The 24,887-nt window shown below is 50.5% G+C and overlaps 1 protein-coding gene across 1 annotated transcript; it reads right to left on the reverse strand.

The window, feature by feature from the left end:
• Positions 1 to 22,952: 22,952 nt before the first annotated feature.
• On the reverse strand, positions 22,953 to 24,731 carry LOC123111823 (ethylene-responsive transcription factor RAP2-13). Its single transcript, XM_044532698.1, has one exon. The coding sequence runs from the start codon at positions 24,207 to 24,209 to the stop codon at positions 23,355 to 23,357; it is 855 nt and encodes a 284-aa protein (XP_044388633.1). The 5' UTR covers positions 24,210 to 24,731; the 3' UTR covers positions 22,953 to 23,354.
• Between the last annotated feature and the right edge of the window lie 156 nt (positions 24,732 to 24,887).

Consider the following 24,887-nt stretch of genomic DNA (forward strand, 5'->3'; position numbering starts at 1 on the left):
TCTTCTATGTTAAAAACCAGCTATGTCCGGATTCCCGATCCCTCCATGCCGGATTCCCGTGGAGGAACGGACGTCAATCAAATACTGAACCTAAAGTCAGGCATCGGACCAGATTTGTTGGAAGGCATCCAACAAACCAAGCTTCCAAATCCGGAAACTTCTTGGCCTTTGAGCCTCAGATCGGGCGGGGTTCTGAACTTAATTCCACCCGCCCACCCAAACATAAGCGATCTATCTCAAATACGGCAAGAGCCCAATGAAACAGTACATCATTACTGGGCCAGATTCCTCCTGGTTATGAACAGGATAAAGGACTGCCATGAAGAAAGTGCGATTGCAATTTTTTGCAACAATTGCACGGACAAGGGAATCATAAACGCCATAAGTTGTCGCGAAGTTACACGCTTCCCCGACCTAGCGACCATTGTACAAAAATACTGTGCGATGGAGAGCGCCTGGAAAACCGAAACCAGGTTTTGGGACAATCCGGCCCTGAATACAACCCCAGTCCGAAATAAAAGGGTGCGTCATACTCAAGCACCTGGATTAAAAACCAAAAAGCAAAAAAAAACACTAAAGGGCACGGAACCGTACTGGAGGGATGGCTCAATGGACCCTACAAAATCCACAGTACAGAGGGCGCCACTCCAACACATAGCCTTCGAGCATGTTGGATACTACGACAGGTGGCCAAAAGTGGCGAAGGCTTTCTAGCCCCGGACAACCAGCCCAACAGTACCAGTACGGTATTAACAGTCTTCGAGACTTTCGCATCAAATAACATGCGGAAGCGAACAATCCGCAGCCTTGCCGAAGTCTATCAAGTAGCAACAACGAATCCATGGAGCAACACAGCTACCACCTTCAATGCCAGCGATGAACCTAAATTCCGAACAGCTCGAGCACCAGCCGCATTGTTCCTCAGTCCGATAGTGGACGGCTTTCGTCTTACCAAGGTACTCATGGATGGCGGCAGCGGATTAAACCTCATCTATGAGGAAACCCTTCAAAAAATGCAAATTGACTGGAGCCGCATTGAGCGAAGCAGCACAACCTTCAGGGGAATAATCCCTAGTCGAGAAGTATGCTGCACAGGAAAAATCACACTAGACGTAGTGTTCGGCTCGCCGGACAACTACAGGTCCGAAGAGGTCACGTTCCAAGTGGCCCCATTCGACAGCGGATATCATGCCTTGTTAGGGCGAGAGGCATTCACAATCTTCCAAGCTATACCCCATTACGGGTACATGAAGCTCAAAATGCTCGGGCCCAATGGAATAATCACTCTCGTCAGTGATCCAGATATAGCACTCCGCGCTGAAAATAAGACAGCCGCACTGGCCCTAGAGGCATTATCCGAAGCCCTAGCGGCAGAGGAACTCACTGTGCTGCGCTCCACGGTGGATAGGGACGATGTGATACTCGATAAGAGATCTAAGTCCACCTCTTTTAAACCAGCAGACGAAATAGTCAAATTCCAGGTCCATCCAACGGACCCCACAAAGACGGCCTCCATTGGGGCACAATTAAATCCTGATGTAGAAGCCGCACTACGAGAATTCCTTCAGGAAAATTGGGACATTTTCGCCTGGCACCCTTCAGACATGCCAGGAATCCCACGCAGGCTGGCAGAGCACAGCCTAAATATCCTAAAAGGATTCAAGCCAGTCAAACAGGCTCTTCGGTGATTTTCCGAACTCAAAAGACAGGCAATGGGAGAGGAGCTAGCCAAACTCTTAGAAGCCGGATTCATCAGAGATATAAAACATCCGGACTGGCTAGCCAACCTGGTAATGGTACCAAAAAAGGACAAATCCTGGCGCCTTTGTGTTGATTTCAAAGACCTTAACAAGGCCTGTCCAAAGGACCCTTTCCCTCTCCCTCGCATCGACCAAATCATCAATGCTACCGCAGGGCATGATTCATTGTGCTTCCTCGACGCATACTCCGGATACCATCAAATCAAGATGGCAGAAAAAGACCAGGCCGCAACGGCATTTATTACTCCATACGGACCATTCTGCTTCAACACAATGCCCTTCGGACTCAAAAATGCCGGCGCAACATATCAGCGCATGATTCAGACATGTTTGGCCACCTAGATAGGCAAAACAGTAGAGGCATACGTAGACGATGTGGTCGTTAAGACCAAACACGTCGAAACTCTAGTAGACGACTTGAGGGTGACATTCGACAACCTCTGAGCATATGACATTAAGCTCAACCCGGAAAAATGTGTTTTCGGCGTACCAGTCGGAAAGCTCTTGGGCTTCATTGTATCCGATAGAGGAATTGAAGCAAACCCAGCCAAGATCCGAGCTCTGTCACAATTGGATATCCCAAAAGACCTCAAGCAAATACAAAAACTAACTGGATGCGTGGCGGCTCTAAGCCGCTTCATCTCCCGTTTGGGAGAAAAGGCACTGCCCCTCTATCGCCTCCTCCGGCGCACCAAACATTTCAAATGGACGGATGCTGCCACGGACGGACTCGAAGAAATTAAGGCCGTATTGGCAACAAATCCGGTCCTGGCCGCGCCCAACCTGGGCGAACTCTGGTCAAGTCGCAAGTTCTGGCTGACTTCATCGCCGAATGGACTGAAGCCGAACTCCCTAAAGAGTACGGCGCATACTCCAATTGGATCATGCATTTCGACGGCTCCAAAATGTTGGCTGGCCTGGGGGCTGGTGGCGTCTTGACGTCCCCAACCGGAGACACAGTCCAATATGTGCTTCAAATAATGTACACGGACTCCAACAATGCAGCCAAATATGAGGCCCTTCTACATGGCCTCCGGATGGCAATCTCCATGGGTATTCAACGCCTAGAGGTGCGCGGGGATTCAAACCTCGCAATATCCCAAGTAAATAGAGACTTTGACGCCAAGGATCCGAAAATGGCAGCCTATCGTAACGCTGTCCTAAAAATGTCAGCCCGGTTCGAAGGACTTGAATTCCACCATGTAGCCCGGGATAATAACCAGGCAGCAGACGTGTTGGCACGCATCGGCGCAAAACGCGACGCCGTCCCTCCAAACATCTTCCTGGAGCGGCTCTTTAAGCCATCCGTATCATGGGAAGAGGAGTCCGGAAATAACAATCCGGAACCAACTGCATCACCCAACGCAGAACATTCTGACACAATCGGTGGCTCAGCCAATGAAATAACAGATTCAGCCCACGAAATACTGGCAGTAATTGCCCTGTGGATGGAACCATTCCTAGCCTACTTAATCAGGCAGGAACTTCCCGAAGACCAAAATGAGGCCCGCTGCATAGTTCAGCGATCTAAAGCCTACAAGGTCCATGAGGGAGAACTTTATAAGAAAAGCACAACCGGAGTCCTTCAAAGGTGTATCTCCGAAGAGGAAGGGCGAAATCTCCTGGCTGAAATTCACGCCGGACTCGGCGGGCACCACGCCGCCGCCCGGGCCCTTGTAGGCAAGGCCTTCCATACAGGATTTTATTGGCCAACCGCCGAGGCAGATGCTCAGGACTTAGTCCAACGATGTGTCGGTTGCCAGCTCTTTGCTAATCAGAGCCACATACCACCCACTGCCCTCAAAACTATACCCATTACTTGGCCGTTCGCGGTCTGGGGGCTTGACATGGTTTGACCCCTTAAAGGGGGAACCCACAAGCACAAATACTTATTGGTCATGGTGGACAAATTCACCAAATGGATAGAGGCCAAGCCGGTTAAAACGGCAGAATCCAGACCTGTGATAGACTTCATATCCGGGGTAGTACACCGTTTTGGCGTTCCCCACAGCATCATCACTGATAACGGCACGAATTTCACGGTCGACGAGGTTAAACTCTGGTGCAAAAACATGGGCATCAAGCTCGACTACGCTTCTGTCTACCACCCTCAAACTAATGGTCAAGTGGAACAAGTAAATGGTCTAATCATGAGCGGCATCAAACCCAAATTAGTGTGGTCCCTCACGGAATCTAACACACACTGGGTAGAGGAGCTCGACTCCGTACTCTGTGGGCTGCGGACCACGCCAAACCGCACAACCAGATTCACACCATTTTTTATGGTATATGGCGCTGAGGCAGTTTTGCCATGCGATATAATTCATGACTCACCTCGAGTGCGCATGTACGAGGAAAGAGAAGCCGAGTTGGATCGGCAGGACAGTTTGGACGCTTTAGAGGAGGAGCGCGACGTGGCAAAATCCCGTTCCGCATTCTATCAACAGCAGGCTCGAAGATATCAAAGCAGAGAAGTACGGGCCAAAACTTACAATGTTGGCGAGCTAGTTCTACGCCTGCCGGACAAGAAAAAGGACAAACTTAAGCCCAAATGGGAAGGTCCCTTCATCATCGACCAAGTCCTTACCGGCGGTGCATACCGTCTACGCAACGCATCTGACAACCGACTCGAGCCAAACCCATGGAACGCAGCCCGTCTCCGAAGATTTTACGCCTAGCGCCGGACTCAGGGTTCGTCTCCTTCCTCCGTCCACCTTTCATGTTTTTTCGCTGTCTTTGTTTTCCCTCCTTTTTCCTCCCTCTTTCAGTACAAACCTCTTGAGGGCTAATCTGCGCTTTGTTCGCACTCACTCGATGTGCTACTCGCACTCGTTATACCTGGGGGCTTCTTTAACAGAAGCTTATTTATATGGGCTTCATGCCCACCACATGTGTCACACTTCCGCATGTACCTTTTGATCACCATTATATGCATCGATATGACTTAAGTTTTGGCCAAGCCGGGTTGCCTGGCTCCTGTGCTTACCCCTACGTTCCCGATTGTTCGGCTAGGAGGTAAAGGGAGCACCTCTGCGATTGTTACTGCCGGGTCAGCCGGATGTGTACCTCAGACTGGGTGAAGCCGAAGGCTAGCGTTCTTAAGGGAATATTCGGTCGGTGACCTGAAAGATGATTTATTACTTACTTATTTATCTGCCCCCAGATGCTTTTTCTGCTATTTTCGCAGTCCGGACATGCACTTTAGGGCATGCCTCCCAGGGAAAGGAACCCTTAACGGAACTATTCTCCCTGGAAGATGTTTCTTACTAACCATGTAATATAACATAGCTAGTTGGGCACTTGTCTGATAAAGCAATTATGACCCCTACGCCTTGTCTCCATGCATGCCCCGGTTCTTTTATAACCGTAAGGGTATTCGGACACACTCCGGACTGTTGGGTCCCGAGGTTGAAGCGAAAAGGTCCGCAAAGGCAAACGATCTACAATCCGGCTAGAAGGCATTTTACATGTCATTTTAAAATTACATCGTCAAACAGACTGATTGTACTCCTCTTCAATCCCATCTAACAGGCTGTCTAATTTACAGTCCTGTTGGGAATATTTCGCGGCCAACTCTACTTGGCCGTACATCAAGCTCACAGGGATCTCCTTCCCATCGGGCCCCACAGGTCCGACCTCGGCCATGTGGTTTGGGTCAGCCTTCGGGTACCGCGTCTTCACCATGGCCCAGGCCTCCCTGGCGCCTTGACGGCAGGCCGACATCTTCCACAGACGGAGACGTCGCCGTACTCCCTGAAGCTTCTCAGCAAGCCCTCCAAGGCCCTCAGGTAGGGAGACGGAAGGCCATAAGGCCTGAACGACGCCGCTCATCGCCTGCCGAACACGTTCGTGCAGTTGCAGCAGCTCGGGAAGAGGGTCTCCCGTGGAACCAGGCATCTCCTCCGCCGGACGACCCGTGAGCACACCTACAGACACATTTCTGTCAATCGACTTCCTCGCCGAACTCTTCTTTTCAAAAGAGTTTGCTCAAGCACTTACTATAAATGCCGCGACGAAGCCGCCGATTCTCCTTTACGGAGTTAGACAGCTGGACCCGAACATCTTTTAGTTCTTCGCCCAGCTGGGTGTTGGCATCTTGGAGTTTGTTCCTCTCCTGCTGCACCCTCATAAGCACCCTCTCGCCGGCCTTCAACTGGCGCAGCAGCTGTTGCTTGTCCGGATCTAGTCCGGCACCCTCTGCAATATTATTGTCAGACTATACACACACGCCGCACTTCATAAACTACTTCTTTTTTCAAAATATGAATTACCAGAGGGGGTCTCCGTGGCTCCCCCGGCAGCGGCTAGTGCGGCCTCAAGTTGGGCCTTGCATTCTTGAAGCTCCTGAGACAGGTGGGTATTCTTCTCAGTAAGATCCTGCATAACAAATGATCCTTAAATCAGTTAGTTTAACTATTTTAAGTCTCGGGGGCTACTGGCATATATAACTATTAAAATTCCTTACCCGTATGTCCTTTACATACTGCTCCGTGGCTCTGGTTAAACCATCTTGAGCAGCACGGAGGTGCGCGTCTCCCGCATTAAAGGCATTTAACGCCTCAGGGGAGAAACACGCGTCACGAAGAACTGTCCGACGGCGCCTGTGATTCATGGCGCTCTCCACCTCAGACCTGGTGGCGGACAACCTGTCGGCATCCTCCGTTGGAGGAGCATCCGGCTCGCGCCTTGCGCTCGCCTCCCCCTCCGGACCAGGCGTTGGAGCCTGGCTGGCGGAGGCTTGGTGGGCACCCTCTCCGGACTCAGTCCGGCGAGCGCTCTTTCTCCTGGAAGAATCATGAGCATTAATATGCCTCCCAGGAGTCTTTCCCTTAAAAGACAATGGTGCACCATACCTTTGCGGCGACGTTTCGATTCGCGCCGCACTCCTCTTCCGCCTGCTAGGCCGCACTGACCTCGTTTGATCAGTCGCCGCAGGCTCGGCTTCCCGCCGTAAAGGCACCTCCTGCCAAGCACCATTGGTACACGGTGGTCAGAAATAAGCATTAAAAAAGTAACGGTGTCAGGACTTCGGTCGTACTCACCTGGGAAGCCGGACATAAACCGGGGTAGTCAGCCGTAATGGCGACTAAAGCATTGTCTATGCTGAGCTGGTGGAACACCCCGTCAATCAAATCCACCTTTATGTCCGGATCCTCTTCGGAGGCCGGATCAAGGGATCTTCCCGGATCCTCGGGTTGTGGAGTTGGGCTTTCTATGCCCGCCACATCCCGGCGTATTTCCTGCGTCGAAATCATAAAGTAAGACACTTACCTTTGAAAGCACGGATCAGATATATAAGCGTCCGCTTACCCAGCTCCGAGGGTTATTCATGGAGAATCCATTCAATGGATTCGTGCGGAGGAAGTCCTCCTTCTCCCCCTTGTACAAGCCGGACAGGATCTTCACCAGATCGGCGGCCGATCCCGGCCCCGTGCGGCCATGACGGGTGGCGTCATTCTCCCCGTTAAAATCCAACATAGGGTGGCCCCTATATTGGAGCGGCTGCACCCCTCGCATAATGCATGTGGCCATGACTCCAATCATGGTTAATCCGAAATGGGCTAGTAGCCGTATCCGGCCCATCAGATAGTGGACGCTCCTATCATCTTCCCGTTGAGGGCTCCGCGGGCGCCAACTCAGGCGTTTCTTCAGAGGAGTGTTGCTAAACTCCGGGAGGCCGATCCAAACTGGATCCGGCAGCGGGGCGTCTTCCATATAGAACCACCCCGAAGGACAGTCTTCGGACGCCTTCTTCGGGGTTCCGGATAGATATCCGGTCCCGGCGATGCGCCATATTTCAGCTCCGCCCACTTGATATATCGACCCCCTGTGAGAACGGGGTACGAGGCAAAACAGCCTCTTCCACAGCGCAAAATGGGGTTCGATGCCCAAGAACAGCTCGCAAAGAGCTACAAAGCCCGCGATGTGCAAAATGGAGGCAGGCGTGAGGTGGTGAAGTTGGAGTCCATAGAACTCCAGGAGCCCCCGGAGAAACGGGTGTATAGGAAATCCGAGTCCCCTTATTAAGTAGGGGACGAAGCATACCCGCTCTCCTTTGGAGGGATTGGGGACGCTCTCCGCCTGCTTCCCACCCTTGTAGGTGGCCAGTCCGGCTCGAACCGGAACCATAAAGGCCGGGGGAAGGTATCCCTCTGCTTGGAGCGTCACTAACTCGCTATGCGGGACTGAGCATCTCCTCCAATCTCCTGGCTGAGGACTGGGAGCGCGAGAAGAGGAGCCATGTCGACTGTCCATGTTGGAATGGATTTTTTGTCAGATGCGCCTCGATGAGTACTTGCGGAAGGAGGATGGTGTGATTTGGATCTGGATCCTCGCCTCTCTTATAGGCAGCTTATTCGCGCAGCTAGGGGGTAAAACGTAAGAATACCCTGGCTTTTCGCATTCGTACAACACGTGGAAGAAGGCCATTATTGGACGTGGAAGCCAAGGAGCGCAACATTTATGAAGCAACCGGACACTATCCGGCAAACACATGGAGCGTGAAGGAGAACCCGCCTTGCAAACGCCGAAGACAACATACGCGCCGGACTCGTCGTCATTGAAGCCTGGTTCGGGGGCTACTGAGGGAGTCCTGGACTAGGGGGTGTCCGGATAGCCGAACTATCATCATCGGCCAGACTCCAAGACTATGAAGATACAAGATTGAAGACTTCGTCCCGTGTCCGGATGGGACTTTCCTTGGCGTGGAAGGCAAGCTTGGCGATACGGATATGTAGATCTCCTACCATTGCAACCGACTCTGTGTAACCCTAGCCCTCTCCAGTGTCTATATAAACTGGATGGCTTTAGTCCGTAGGACGAACAACAATCATACCATAGGCTAGCTTCTAGGGTTTAGCCTCCTTGATCTCATGGTAGATCTACTCTTGTAACACACATCATCACTATTAATCAAGCAGGACGTAGGGTTTTACCTCCATCAAGAGGGCCCGAACCTGGGTAAAACATCGTGTCCCTTGTCTCCTGTTACCATCCGCCTAGACGCACAGTTCGGGACCCCCTACCCGAGATCCACCGGTTTTGACACCGACAGTCATTATTACTTGGGCGCTACGACCGGGGTGATGCCCCCTTTTGTTCCCCACTCTAAATCTAGTGCATGACACATCCACACGGATGCTGGCTCTCCCACATGTCGATGAAGTAAGAAGGAGCAAAGAATCATGCAATATATATAGTACTACGTAGTATATACTACTACTCATGTCGGAGGAGTGCGAAACACTACAACCCAGTGAACCAGCAGGCGATAAGCCATAGAAAACAATGTGGTGATATGGCCATAAAAAACAATGTACTACAGTCCAGTCTCTAGAACGTACAATACTCCACCTCTTCCTCCTCCTCTCGGTTCATCTCCATCATATTCCACAAATGACATCCAGAAATGATCGAGTAGCAAAGACATACATAACTAAGCATATTTCATTACATCCACAAATGACACTTGTTCAAATGACTTAAAAATCTAGCGATTCGAATGACATGAGTTCAATCTAGAAGCTCAAGCTCGAGCATACATTTTCTACAATGGAAAAAAAGAATGAAAACGTATAAGATGTTCAATTTGTGAGTCACGGTCAGGATTAGGCTTCAGTTGAAAATCCGAGGATCCCGCCCAATTCTCCAACACACCTTTCGTTTCGCCGAACCAGCCCATTGAGCATGGCGTTCCAGAATCTCTAACATGCCTTGTGTGATTGCCCATCCAATGACTTGTCCGGGTTTTCTTAAGTCCAGCTCGCGGAATTCTTCTTTGCTCACAAAGAACCCAATCTCCGTTGCCAAAGCTTGTCTGCAAGCATATTCCATCTCATGCAACTCATTAAGTATCTTCTTTTTTTCTTTCACAATCCTCTGGAAAACTTTTTTCTCCTTAAGATCAGAAGGTTCCTCCATAAAAGGATACTTGTTGAAATCCATCATGGCAGCATTTACCTCATCATTGCTCTTGAACCATGCTTCAAGCTCCCTCTTGATACCAAGTTGTCGCTCCGCTACAACCTTCTCACAACCTACCGCCAGACTCATAGATGCAATCTCACAACACTTCTCATATGCTATATTCATCTCCGGGGTCCTGTTTTCCATGCTACATGAAATGGAATAAAACATAACTTAACTCAAATGATACAAAACAAACACAAAGGATAACTTATTTAGAATTACCTAATACACAAAGTTCTCACTAGTTCAAATGACATAGGTTACATAAATGATAAGGGTACATGTCGTTACAGTCCAAATGACAGTACAACATCATGTGTTTCAACCCCCTCTATTCGTCCTTCAACAAGACATCTTTGTCGTACGGCCCTGGGTTGCAACAAATGACATCATTTCTTTCACGGGCCCAAGCCCAACGAGATGCCCGACTAGGTATCGTCGATGATGGTTGCCTAACTAGCCAGTCAATGATCTGGCCAGGGTTGTTAAAGTCCATTGAGGGAGTCCTGGATTAAGGGGTCCTCGGACAGCCGGACTATATGCGTATGCCGAACTGTTGGACTATAAAGATACAAGATAGAAGACTTTGTCTCGTGTCCGGATGGGACTCTCCTTTGCATGGAAGGCAAGCTTGGCAGTTAGGATGTGAAGATTCCTTTCTTTGTAACCGACCCTGTGTAACCCTAGCCCCCTCCGGTGTCAATATAAACCGGAGGGTTTAGTATGTAGGACAACAATCATAACCATAGGCTAGCTTCTAGGGTTTAGCCTCTACGATCTCGTGGTAGATCAACTCTTGTAATACTCATATCATCAAGATCAATCAAGCAGGAAGTAGGGTATTACCTCCATCGAGAGGGCCCGAACCTGGGTAAACATTGTGTCCCCCGCCTCCTGTTACCATTAGCCTTAGACACACAGTTCGGGACCCCCTACCCGAGATCCGCCGGTTTTGACACCGACATTAGTGCTTTCATTGAGAGTTCCACTATGACATCGAAGATAGGGTTGATGGATCGCCCTGTTATCAAGGACAACATCACCTCCGAGGGAGCTCTGGCCTTGGTCCAAACCCTCCGGCTGGGTGGCTTCTTCTTGACCGCTCGTTCGGCTGTCGGGTCGACCATGACTTCTCAAGTCATCGAAAATCGCCTCCGCGTCAGCTCAGAATACGTTGAGCAGATGGATCCAACGGAGTTATCGTCTTTAAACAAGCTCCTGGATCGCATCGCCGCTCTGGGGGTCGCTTCGGACTATGATCGGATTGGGCTTAAAACCGATCAGAGAGGAATTGAATCTTCGCTGATCACCCATCAGATAGCAGTGGTGGAGGAGCGATCCAACAACTCTTCCCCCGTATTGAAGACAAAATATGTCCGGATTTCGAGCTCACCAAGCCGGATACATGCTCGTGAGAAGACACGCCCTGAATTCCGAACTTAGAATCAGACTGTGGGCCAGAAAAATTGGTTTACATCTCGGAAACCGAATTATTAAGTTCGGAAACTCCTCAAGCTCTAGGTCACGAATCAGATCTGGGTTCGGACTTAAATCCACCCACCCGCCCAGACTCAAGCGACCTTTCCCGCATCAGACAACAGTCAAGAGATTGTACATCGCTTTTGGGCCAGATTCCTCATTGTCAAGGACAAGGTCAAAGTCTGTTGCGATGAAGACGCAATCTCACTATTCCGCAAAAATTGCACGAACAAGGGATTACTTAACGCCATAAATCGCCGTCACATATCACATTTTGATGACTTGGCGACCATAGTACAGAAGTACTACGCGATGGAAAGTGCATGGAAAACCCAGGCAACCTTTTGGGATATGTTGGCTCTCGCTAAACCCCTCGTCCGAACAAAAAGGGTGCACCCTCATAGGTCGCCTGACCCAATCTCAAAGAAATCAAAGCCCACTGCAGGGCGCACAACTATTTTGGAAGGGTGGCTCGATAGGCCATGCAAAATACACACCACATCGAATACCGTACCAACACACAACCTTAGAGCATGTTGGATACTTCGGCAGGTGGCCAAGAGCGGCGAGGATCTCCTCATAAAAAACACCGCAGGGCAACATCCCACATAACATAACACTACAGTATTGACAGTCTTCGAGACTTTCGCCTCAGGCAACAGGCGCAAGAGAGCACTCCGTGGCCTCGCTGAAATCTGCCAAGTCACAGAAATAAACCCCTGGAACGACATGGCCATAACTCTCAGCGCCAGCGACAAACCGCAATTCAGAACAGTCCGGGCACCAGCCGCTTTGGTCCTCAGTCCAATCATGGACGGCTTCCGGCTTACCAAAGTGCTCATGGACGGCGGTAGCGGATTAAACCTCATTTACGAGGAAACTCTCAACAAAATGGAACTAGACAGGAGCCGCATTGAGCAAAGCAGCACAACCTTCTGAGGAATTATTCCTAGCCGGGAGGCAAGATGCGCTGGAAAGATCACACTTGATGTGGTATTCGGCATGCCGGAAATTATCGGTCTGAAGAAATAACCTTTCAGGTGCCCCCCTTCACCAGTGGATATCACGCCTTGTTAGGGCGGGATGCGTTTGCAAGCTGCCAAGCCATACCCCATTACGGGTACATGAAGCTCAAGATGTCGGGGCCCAATGGAATTATCACCCTTGCCAGTGATCCGGACACGGCACTCCGTGTCGAAAATAAAACAGCGGCCTTGGCCCTTGAAGCATTGTCTGAAGCCCTCACGGCCGAAGAATTAACTGCATTATGCTCCATAGTGGATAGGGACGACGTGATACTCGATAAGCAATCCAAGTCCACCTCCTTCAAACCAGCGGACGAAATAGTCAAATTCCAAGTCCGTCCAACGGACTCCTCGAAGACAGCATCCATCGGGGCACAGCTGGACCCCACAATCGACGCCGCACTACGGACGTTTCTACACGAGAATTGGGATATTTTCGCCTGGCACCCTTCTAATATACCAAGGATCCCACGCAGGCTGGCCGAACACAGCCTCAACATACTGAAGGGATACAAACCGGTCAAGCAAAGACTATGGTGCTTTTCAGAACCCAAACGACAAGCCATGGGAGAGGAACTAGCCAAGTTACTCGAGGCTGGATTCATCAGAGAAATAAAACACCCGGATTGGCTAGCAAACTTGGTGATGGTACCAAAGAAGGATAAATCCTGGCGCCTACGTGTCGATTTCAAAGACCTCAACAAGGCCAAGGGTCCCTTCCCTCTCCCACACATCGATCAGATTATCGATGCTACCGCGGGACACGACTCACTGTTTCATCGACGCATACTCCGGATACCATCAAATCAAGATGGTGGAGTCCGATCAAGCCGCAACGGCATTTATAACCTCATACGGGCCTTTCTGCTTCGACACTATGCCTTTCGGGATAAAAAACGCTAACGCCACCTACCAACGCATGATTCAAACATGCCTGGAGAGACAAATCGGCAAAATAGTTGAAGCATACGTCGATGACGTAGTCATCAAGACCAGATATGCCGAGTCTTTAATAGACGATCTAAGGCTCACATTCGATAACCTCCGAACATATGACATTAAGCTCAACCCAGAAAAATGCGTTTTCGGCGTTCCCGCCGGAAAGCTGCTGGGATTCATCGTTTCCAATAGAGGAATTGAAGCAAACCCAGCCAAAATACGAGCTTTGTCATAGTTGGCTACCCCAACAGATCTCAAACAAATCCAGAAACTAACTGGATGCATGGCAGCTTTAAGCCGCTTTATCTCCAGATTGGGAGAAAAGGCATTGCCACTTTATCACCTCCTTCGACGAAACGAACACTTCAAGTGGACGAACACAGCAATGGTCGGACTGGAGGAAATAAAGGCTCTTTTAGCAAGCAACCCAATCCTGGTCGTGCCGAACGTTGGCGAACCTATGTTGTTATACATAGCCGCAACGCACCAAGTTATGAGTGCGGTGCTCATCGTCAAACGAGAGGAGGACGAACACAAATTTATGGTTTAGAAGCCGGTACACTACGTATCCACTGTCCTCACACCATGCAAATCCTGGTACCCACATTATCAAAAAAAGCATACGCGGTCTTCATGGCATCCCGGAAATTATGACACTACTTTCAAGAGTGTTCAATCACGGTGGCCTTCGAAGTACCACTTAATGACATAACAAACAACCGCGATGCCACGGGCTGGATTGCCAAGTGGGCCATAGAGCTCCTCCCATTCGACATAACATATAAACCACGGCGAGCCATTAAATCCCAAGTACTGGCGGACTTCGTCGTTGAATGGAAGAGTACGGCACATACTCCAACTGGATCATGCACTTCGACGGCTCTAAAATGCTGGCAAGTCTGGGAGCAGGCGTCATCCTCACATCCCCCACTGGAGATACAGTCCAATATGTGATCCAAATATTATACACAAACTCCAACAATGCAGCCGAATACTAGGCTCTATTCCATGGTCTTCGGATGGCCGTCTCCATGGGCATTCAGCGCCTAGAAGTGCGTGGGGATTCAAACCTCGCAATATCTCAAACAAATGGAGACTTTGATACCAAAGATCCAAAAATGGCGGCATATCGTAATGTCGTACTTAAGATGTCAGCTCGGTTCGAGGGGCTCGAATTTCATCATGTGGTTCGAGAAAACAATCAAGCGACAGATGTCCTCGCCCGTATTGGCGCTAAACGCGACCTGTCCCACCTAATATCTTTCTGGAAAGGCTTTTCAAGCCATCCGTAGTGTGGCAAGGAGAGACCGGCAACATCAGTCCGGATCCGACCACAACCCCAGAACCCGAACACACTGAAATAATCGGGGGGCTCTGCCACCGAAATAACACCCTCGGCCCATCTCATCATGGCTGTTATCGCCCCATGGACCGAACCCTTCTTGGCCTACCTTAATAGGCACGAACTTCACGAGGATCAAAATGAGGCACGCTGCATTGTGCGGCGCTCCAAAGCCTACAAAGTCCATGAGGGAGAGCTTTATAAAAAAAGCGCTACCGGGGTACTTCAAAGATGTATCTCCGAGGAGGAAGGGCGGCAGCTCTTGGCTGAAATCCATGCCGGCCTCGGCGGTCACCACACGGCAGCTCGGGCCCTTGTAAGCAAGTCCTTCCGTACAGGTTGTTACTGGCCGACGGCCTGAGAAGACGCACAAGACCTTGTCCAACATTGCGTCGGATGCCAGCTTTTCGCCAACCAAAGCCATATGCCACCCACCGCCCTACAAACAATCCCCATAACCTGGCCTTTCGTGGTCTGGGCGCTTGATATGGTTGGACCCCTTAAAGGACGAAGCCATAAGAAAAGATACTTGTTGTTCATGGTGGACAAATTCACCACATGGATAGAAGCCAAACCAGTCAAAACGGCCGAATCCGGACCGGTGATAGACTTCATATCGGGTGTAGTACACCGTTATGGTGTCCCCCACAGCATCAACACCGACAACGGCTCCAATTTCACAGCCGATGAGGTGAAAACTTGGTGCCGCAAGATGGGCATTAAGCTCGATTACGCCTGCATCTATCACCCTCAAACAAACGGTCAAGTCGATCGAGCGAATGGTCTTATTATGAGCGGCATTAAACCTAGACTAGTGCGATCCTTAAAAGAATCAGACATGCACTGGGTTAGGGAGCTTGACTCCGTACTCTGGGGGCTGCGGACCACGCCAAATCGCACTACCGGATACATACCCTTCCTCATGGTGTACAGCGCACAGGCTGTGCTGCCCTGCGATATTATTCATGACTCACCTAGAGTGCGCATGTACAAAGAGAGAGAGGCCGAGCTCGATCGGCAGGATAGTTTAGATGCCCTGGAAGAGGAGCGCGACGTCGCAAAAGCCCGTTCCGCATTCTATCAACAACAGGCTCGCAGGTATCAAAGCAGAGAAGTACGGGCCAAGACTTATAATATTGGCGAACTCGTTCTACGTCTACCGGAGAAGAAAAAGGACAAGCTCAAACCCAAGTGGGAGGGTCCCTTCATTATTGACAAATTTCTCACCGGAGGAGCGTACCGACTGCGGGATGCATCCGATAATCGCCTCGAGCCGAACCCATGGAACGCAGCCAGACTCCAAAGATTCTACTCCTAGTGCCGAACTCCCCGTTCATCTCCTTCCCTCTGTTGCTTTTGATTTTATTTTTAACCCTCCTCCCGCCTTTCCTTTTTGAAAAGCTCTAGCGCTTTATTGTGGCTAGACTACACACTTGTAACGCACTAATTTTCAAGTCTGTGCGCTCATTATACCTGGGGGCTTCTTATACAGAAGCTTAATATAATTATCTTCAGGGCATTAAGCCCATTGCATATGCGTCCTTTCTCCATATGCACCTTTTCTTCGCCACTATATGCATCGATATGACTTAAGTTTTGGCCAAGCTGGGTTGCCTGGCTCCTGTGCTTATGCCCTACATTCCCGTTAGTTCGGCTAGGGCATAAAGGGAGCACCTCTGCGATTGGTACTGCCGGGTACTTCGGACATGTACCTTAGACTGGGTGAAGCCGAAAGCTAGCATTCTTAAGGGAATATTCGGTTGGTGGACTAAAGATGTTTTTTACCTATCATAATACAAAACCCCAAATGTTACATATCCTGCGCTTTTTAATCGCGGTTCGGACATGCACTTTAATGCATGTGTACCCAGGGAAAGGAACCCTTAATGGAACTATTCTCTCTGGAAGATGTTTCTTCCTAACCATGTAATATAACATAGCTAGTTGGGTACTTGTATGTTCAAGCAATTATGACCCCTACGCCTGGTTTCCATGCATACCCCGGTTTATATTACCGAGCGGGTATTCGGAAACACTCCGAACTGTCGGGTCCAAAGGCCGAAGTGAAAAGGTCCGCCATGACAAATGTTTTACAATCCGGCTAGGGACAAATATGTCAATTGAAGTACATAGTCATTTAGACTCAAATGCTTCTTCTTCTATGCCATCCAACAGGTTGTCTAGCCTACAATCCTGTTGGGAATATTTTGCAGCTAATCCTACCTGGTCATATACCAGACTAATGGGACTTTCTTTCCCATCTGACCCTACAGGACCGACTCGAGCCATATGATTCGGGTCAAGCTTGGTATACCGTGTCTTCACCATGGCCCAAGCCTCTCTCGCCCCTTCTCAACAGGAAGATACCTTCCATAGTCGGGAATGCCGCCGCGCTCCCTTGAAAGGATGAGCAAGCTCCCCCATACTTCCTGGTAGGGAGGCGGATGGCCACAAGGCCTTGGCGACACTCCGCATGACCTGCCGAACTTGCTCGTGTAGTTGCGAAAGCTCTTTTAGCAGATCACCTGAGGATCCGAGCATCTCCTCTTCGGGGCGGCCCGTCAGCATACCTGCAGACATAAACTCTGTTAGTTCCTATCTTTACCGAACTATGTAAATGTTCGTTTGAGAACATACTAAAAATGTCGCGCTGAAGCCTTTTATTTTCCTTCACGGAGTCAGCCAGCTGGGCCCAAACATCTTTCAATTCTTCACCCAGCTGGTTATTAGCATCTTGGAGCTTGTTATTCTTCTGTATGACCCGTGTAAGTACACGCTCACCAGCGGCTGGTTGCCTTTGTGCCTCTTGCTCACTCTCTTGAGGGGTTCCCGGATTATGTTCCGGATTATCTGAGGATTTTGGTCATCAGATATTGTTAGCGTTACTAGTTTATAAACACAATATTGTTTTTTCTCAATTCTGGAATACATACCAATCGATGCCTCTTCGGATCTTGATAGCTTGGCCATAGCGACCATTAGCTGGGTTCGACACTCGTCCAGCTCTTGAGACAACAGGTTGTTCTTCTCCGAGAGAACCTACATGTACAATGATCCTTAAATCAGTTGTACCAACTGTTTTAAGTCTCAGGGGCTACTGATATACATAATTATCAGATTTTTATATTTACCCGTATATCTTTCAAATACTAGTCCATGGCTCTAGCAAGCCCATCCTGAGTGGCTCGGATGTACGCATCACCCGAGCTGAAGGCATTAAAAGCCTCATCTGAAAAACCAGAGTCGCGGAGTGCGGCCCGCCGGCGTCGATGATTCATGGCGCTCTCCACTTCAAAATTTGTAACAGACATTTTGTCTGAATCCTCTGTATGAGGACAGTCCAGTGTCACTCCCGTGTTGGCCTCTGTCCTCGAGACCTGGCTTGGAATCCGGCTAGTGGAGGCACGGTTGGCAGGATCCCCGGACATAGTTCTGCGGATGTTCTTTCTGCTAATACACAATGGATAGTGTCAAACTTTAAGATGACGAACCACGGAGCGTATTTAAAACCATACCTCCTTGAGGACGGCTCCGATGTATTTTTGTTCGCCTTCCTTTTTAAAGGCCTACCCGGCACAGGTGCCCCTTGCTGGCGAGTCGCCTCGGGTTCGGCTTGGCGCGCCGATCGTCTTCCCTTTAGAGCATAAGAATTGCACGGTGGGTAAGACGGAAGGAATAAATCTTTTCCGGAAGATAAGTCTCTTGTTTACTTACATGCGATACAGGGAGGAGGCGGGGATAGTCAGCAATGATGGCCACCTCTGTGCCATCACAGCTCGCGTGATGAAACACCCCTTCCACGAGCTCCACGAATATATCTGAATCCTCTTCGAATTCGGGGTCAAGGGCCCGGTTGCAGTCCTCTGGCTGTGGTGCTGGGCTGTGGAACTCCCTAGTTACCTTCCGCCATTCCTGTTATAAATAGACGGAAATAAATATTTATAAAAACAAAGGCTCAGGGAATGAATAGAGTAGAGTGATGGATGGCAGCTCACCCAGCTGAGAGGGTTGTACATGGAAAAGCCATCCTGTGGTTTAATGCGGACGAACTCCTCTCTTTCCCCCTTGTATAAATCGGACAGTATTTCCACCAGAGCGGTGGTAGAGTCCGGACCCTTTCGACCGCAGCGGGTGGCGTCGTCTTCTCCATTGAAGTGACACATGGGATGCCCTCGGTATTGGAGTGGCTGAACCCGCCGCATTATGGATATCGCCATAACCTCGACTATTGACAATCCGGACTGAGTGAGTATTCTTATCTTGCTCATCAATTGAAGGACCTCCCTGCTATCTTCCTCTCTGGGGCTCCGGGGACGCCAGTTAAGGCGTTTTTTCAGCAGAGCATTTGTAAACTCAGGAAGACTCATTCGGATTGGGTCGGGAAGGGAGACGTTCTCAATATAAAACCACTCGGAGGGCCATTCTTCGGGTGCTTTCTTCGGTGTGCCAGATACGTATCCGGTCCCGGCGATGCGCCATATCTCGGCTCCACCCACTTGGAATATCGATCCCCCTTGATTACGGGGGACGAGGCAGAATAGCTTCTTCCATAGCTCAAAATGGGCTTCGCAGTCCAAAAATACTCACAAAGAGCGACGTAGCCTGTGATATGCATGATGGAGGCAGGTGTGAAGTTGTGGAGCTGGAGGCCGTAGAACTCTAGAAGCCCGCGGAGGAACGGATGGATTGGAAATCTGATGCCCCTTAGTAAGTAGGAAACGAGGTATACTCGTCCCCCCCTGGATGGGTTGGGGAACCTCTCTGCTTGCTCCCGCCCGTCAAAGGAAGCCAATCCGGCTCGAACGGGGACTAGTTACGCGGGGGGTAGGTACCCTTGGGTCTGCAACTTCACTAATCGGCCATGGGATACGGAATACTTCTCCCAATTTCCCGATTTGGTGTTGCGGGAGCGAGAGGAAGAGCTGCGAGCACCGGCCATGTTGGAGTGGTTTTTTCGGGCACGCTCTGATGATTCCTCGCTTGGGGAAGATGGTGTGGATTGGATCTGAAGATCCCCGTCTCTTTAATAGACGGTTTATTTACATGGGTAGGGTGGCAAATGTAAAAATGCCCTGACTTCTCGCATTCGCTCAACACGTGGAGGCTGGGACTGTTAAGGTGCAGAAGCCGATGAGCATAACATTAAATGGGGAACCGGGCACTGCAATTTGCAACAGGTACTTTGAAGAATTCGGAGAAGGAACCTGCCTTGCAATGCCAAAGACAATCTGCGTGCAGGACTCAGCGTCATTGAAGCCTGGTTCGGGGGCTACTGAGGGAGTCCTGGATTAAGGGGTCCTCGGACAACCAGACTATATGCGTATGCCGGACTGTTGGACTATGAAGATACAAGATAGAAGACTTCGTCTCGTGTCTGGATGGGACTCTCCTTTGCGTTCAAGGCAAGCTTGGTAGTTAGGATATGAAGATTCCTTTCTCTGTAACCGACCCTGTGTAACCCTAGCCCCCACCGCTGTCTATATAAACCGGAGGGTTTAGTCCATAGGACAACAATCATAACCAAAGGCTAGCTTCTAGGGTTTAGCCTCTACGATCTCGTGGTAGATCAACTCTTGTAATACTCATATCATCAAGATCAATCAAGCAGGAAGTAGGGTATTACCTCCATCGAGAGGGCTCGAACCTGGGTAAACATTGTGTCCCCCGCCTCCTGTTACCATTAGCCTTAGACGCACAGTTCGGGACCCCCTACCCGAGATCCGCCGGTTTTGACACTGACATCCATCTCATTCACTCCATCCCTTGTTCCACACAATGCAATTTGCCTTGCAAGAGCGCGTCTATGAATTTTCTCTTTCTTCTTCAGATTGCTTATGTTTTTCTCTTTAGCTTGGTATAACTTAACTTTCTCATCGTCGCACTTGGACACATAATACTTTGAAAATTCTGTACAAGCCGCATTCAACGCATCGTCGGCTTTGACCCACAAGTCCATCTTTTCCTCAATGACTGCAGGTTCACGCTTCGCCGCCGCCTCCGCAGAAGTCTCAACAAAGATGATCGATCCCATCCTACAGGTCGAGGGATTACAATAACGGTCATCCAAGGAAAAAATCCTAACCGTCTCTTGACAAAACTATAACCCTAGGACTAGATCGAGCTACAATTCGAGAGGTAACTACTATAACGTTCGTCATATAGGCATTTACTTAAGCATAACCCTAACCATAACCTTAAATCTAACCATAACATTAAACCTAACTCTGACAAAACCCTAAATGATAGTTCTTACTACCCAAACAATGCTAGTCACACAATACATTGTCAAAGCACAAACATTACCCTAAATGCATCATATACATTGATTTCACCACAACAAAACCATGAACTAGGGTTTGCAACAAAATGGGCAAAATACAAGATTCCAACCAACAAAATCAAGGGGGGGTGAAGGGAGGTACCTTGGGTGATGCAAATGCCCCGAATCCACCGGACAAATCTCAAGCAATGGAGGGGGATCTAGTGGGTGATTTGGTGGGGGAGAAGACGGGAGAGAGCTTGAGCTCGAAAGAGGAATGGGGTGAATGAGTGGGTGGGGGAGCAAAGCCTCCACCCCTCAAAACCTTATCCAGGACCCTACCGCCATGTAGCCCGGCGGTAGGTTGAAAGAGTCTACCGCCAGCGTCTGCGGCAGTAGGGCCCTTTGCCACGTCAGCCCCGTTAACTGACAGACGGGCGTCAACGGAACCTACCGCCAGGCAGGGCGGCGGTAGCCTGTGTAAAGCTACCGGCAGGGCCTCCGGCGGTAGCAAAAAGGTCAAATCTCGAAATTATTTCAGACCGGGGTCAGATCCTGTTAAACTACGTGAAAAGGGTCAAAACACGAAAGTTTTGCCGCAGTGGGGCGGCACCTGGGCAGCCTCGCCGTTCAGACTCGTTCACCTGTTTTTTCAGTAAGTTGTACTACTATATGTAAAACTAGGATATCTTCATATCTTTTATCCTTTCTCCTGTGATAACTCATGGCGACGGAGTGATAGGCTGCTGTTATGGCTAACCCAACCACTACAAAAAAAAGATAATAACCACTAGTAGTACTAATTCGGTCACCAACAAGAAGATGACGGGTAATGAGTGCAATGAAGGGAAAAGAGAGTAGCGAATGTGTGAGCAGCGAGGGAGGCCAGGAGAAACCGCTCGTGATAGGGAGGGCCCACCGACAGGCAGAGGCGCCAACGTACGGCAGCACGCTCGCTTTTGTCCAGTGGGTTGGTGTGCCTTCCTTTTGCATTTACAACGAACCGAAGATGGAATGCAACACGAATGGATAGGAGCGTGTCCCTGTGCATTCGAGTGCCAGTTACCATATGCCAACGCAAAGCAACGCCAGATATCCATCCACTCCACACAGAGGTGGTGGTAGTGATCCGCCCACTGCTACTCTACGCTGCCTGTTCCGGGGCTTCCTGTTTACCCTTTTGACCGGAGATGAGGCAGGCAGGCGTGCACAGGGCGGACGAGACTGGGCAGTGGCTCTGGCCCCACGATTCCCAGACGATTCTTTTCTTCCCTCCGCCGGAGGTGTGGTGGGTCCGCCGTCGTCATGTCACATCGGCTGTGCGTTTCGCGCGGGCGCGGAGCCTACGCGGATTCGCCGTCAATTTCTGGCGGGAAATAGCATTTACTTTGGCGCCCTCGTTTCAACCCCCTACTCTTCTCTCCTGCTGCTAGTTTTCTCCGAACGCCGTTTTCCGAAACACTCACGATCAGCTGTTGCTTGTACTACGTGCTGACGCACTCGGAGTATAAATCTTTCTGGTATTTTGCTCTGATCTCTTGTTCACATCCAGGTGAACTGGGTCAAATTTAAGCACCGCGGGGGCATCCGTGGGCATTTCTGGAACGCGCGAGCAATCGCCACGAAAACGATGGGTATGGACAGGACGCATCATCAGTTCAGCATGGCAACAACGCAACGGCGCTCCGGTAGGTGACAAAAGGGGATCACGTCGTCGTCGGACCCGTCTGCTTCGAGGAGCGTGAAATTTGCCTACAAATACTACTAAAAATATCGCCTCGCGAAGCTTCCTGCCTGCCAGCTAATGTCCAGCCCGGCGCGATCCGTTCGACCTACTAGCCCACGACGTGGATGTGTTCCCCTTTTTCCTTTGTGCTTCTTCTACCTTGACCGAAAATGAAGTGAGATGGTTTCTCAAGCAACCGTGATCGAGCACGAAAGACGTGACCACGGATACAAGTATGGCCACCAGGCGTCCAAGCCCAACCTGCATTTCTCGACCAAAAACTAGTATAAACTATCCATTGCAAGTCTGGAAACACAGTATATGCACATGTAGGAGTAGTACTTAAGAATTACAGTCACGTTCACTACCTAGTTCCATTTCGCAATCTGACATTTCAAGAATTTTACAAGAAAAAAAACGATGCCTTTCATGAGTTTACAAGACAAAACGAACATTAACAACAAAATAATATTCCACATTACAGGATTTTTGACGAGATAATTATACATGACAGACTCCCACTGTTACAATCTGCAGAGCAGCGGAAGGAACAGCAACTAGCTAGAACCATGGACACAGACTTCACCGGCCGGAGTCACTGACCAGTGACCGACCACCGGAGACGCCGGGCACAAAAACGCCGGCTTATAGTCATCCGGGACGGACTAACCAAACCCTACCACAAGAGAACAAATAATAGATCTACACAATGAACAAGGATTAGAGACTTAGAGCTAATCCGCTAAAAGCCCGTGCAGAATGTCTAAAATGCCATCTGCATCGAGGCGACCATTAACCTAGCATCATGACACGCTAAAGACGGTAGTAATAGTAGCTGACGGACACAAACTGGGTGCTAATTGGTGGCGAGAAGCGAATCCCAGTCGATCTCATACGACGGGTACTTGGTGAGGGCGAAGCAGGCTGCCTCGTCCCATGGCGCCTCGCTGAAGTCGAGCTGCTGCATCTCTGGAACATCTGCTGCGGTGGTGGCGGCGGGTGACGGTGACGACTCCGCAGACTCCAGCGAGGATGACGCCTCGTCGGAGGAAGGCGAGGAGCAGTTGCTGGTGGGGGTGGACGACGTGGCTGCGGCGGTGGACGCGGAGACAGAGGCGGACTTCTTGGCGTTCTTGGAGGCGGTGATGTTCTGGCAGAGGGTCTGGAGCTTGGCGTCAACGGAGGCATGGAGCGGGCCGCGAGAGGCGGCGTTGTCGGGGAAGTTGAGGCGAGCTGCATCGCCGCGGAGGCGGTAGGCGGCCTGGTCGTAGGCGAGGGCCGCCTCCTCGGCGGTGTCGAAGGTGCCGAGCCAGAGGCGGGTGCGGTTGCGGGGGAGACGGATCTCCGCCACCCACTTGCCCCAGTGGCGCTGCCGCACGCCACGGTAGAGCTTCTGCGGCCGCGGCGGGGTCGCCGCTGCCACCGAAGCGGGCTTCATGGGCTGGGACCGCGGTCCGAGCTGGCCCGGCTGGCCAGTCTGGCGCTGGAGGTGGAGGCGTGCCTGGATGTAGTGCATCTGGGCCGGGCTGAGCTCGGTCTGGGCCTGTGCCTGCACCCCGTACGGGTACCCACTGTAGGCGGCGTGGGGGAAGGAGAATGGCGAGGTGGGACTAAGATGGGAGTGGAGTGGAAGGGGGGCAGAGGCTTCTCGGATAAAAGGCTCGAGTGCTCTCACCAGATCCTCCCCGGACAGATCTATAGCTGCAGCCATCTAAGGAACTAGGACGAACTTTTTTTTGGGGATTTTTGTTTTCTTAGAAAGATGAACAAGAAAGAAATCTGCCTGGTTTCCAAACCAAAACCTAGAACAGGCAGAGAAAATCAACAAGGTCAACAGCCACGGCAAAAAGAGATGGCGTTGGTGGTAGATCTAGACACAACGAGCAAGGAGGTGTGGAAAAAGAACCTCGCCTGGCCGATTACTACAACTAAAAGAGAAGAAAAAAGAACAGATCTGGAGCCCCGGGATCTAAAACGTCCTGGAGACCTCGCTGCCTGCCGGGTGAACAAGGAGACGAATAGGGGGGCGGGAGGAAGAGGGCTTGAGACTCGGAGAACCTTACCTTGGCGACGCAAGAACTCGCTCGGATCTATGCTTACCTCGCTCGAACTCACGTGAGTGTTTGTGGTTTGCTGGGATTGGGGCTTTTTCGGCGGGTGGTGGCTGGTGGAATGTGTGTGGACGAAGGTCGGAGTGGGCGAAATGGAGGCGGGGAGGAGGACTGGAGGGCCAAGCAGCTCCTTTATAGCGCGGGCGGCCCCTGGGCAGCCCGCGACTTCGTGACCCATAGTTTATCCTCTCCCGATTAATTATTGCCCCTTTTCCGTCCTCTCCCGGTTGTTTAGGGCTGTGATTAGTGGTTTGCTTCGCTCCCACTCCTCCCCCTCT

This window comes from Triticum aestivum, chromosome 5B (genome assembly GCF_018294505.1).
Source record: "Triticum aestivum cultivar Chinese Spring chromosome 5B, IWGSC CS RefSeq v2.1, whole genome shotgun sequence".
Lineage (NCBI taxonomy): Eukaryota > Viridiplantae > Streptophyta > Magnoliopsida > Poales > Poaceae > Triticum > Triticum aestivum.

What these genes read in the sequence shown, in the direction of transcription:
- LOC123111823 (XM_044532698.1), bottom strand. Translation starts at nt 24,209, where the DNA reads ATGGCTGCAGCTATAGATCTGTCCGGGGAGGATCTGGTGAGAGCACTC.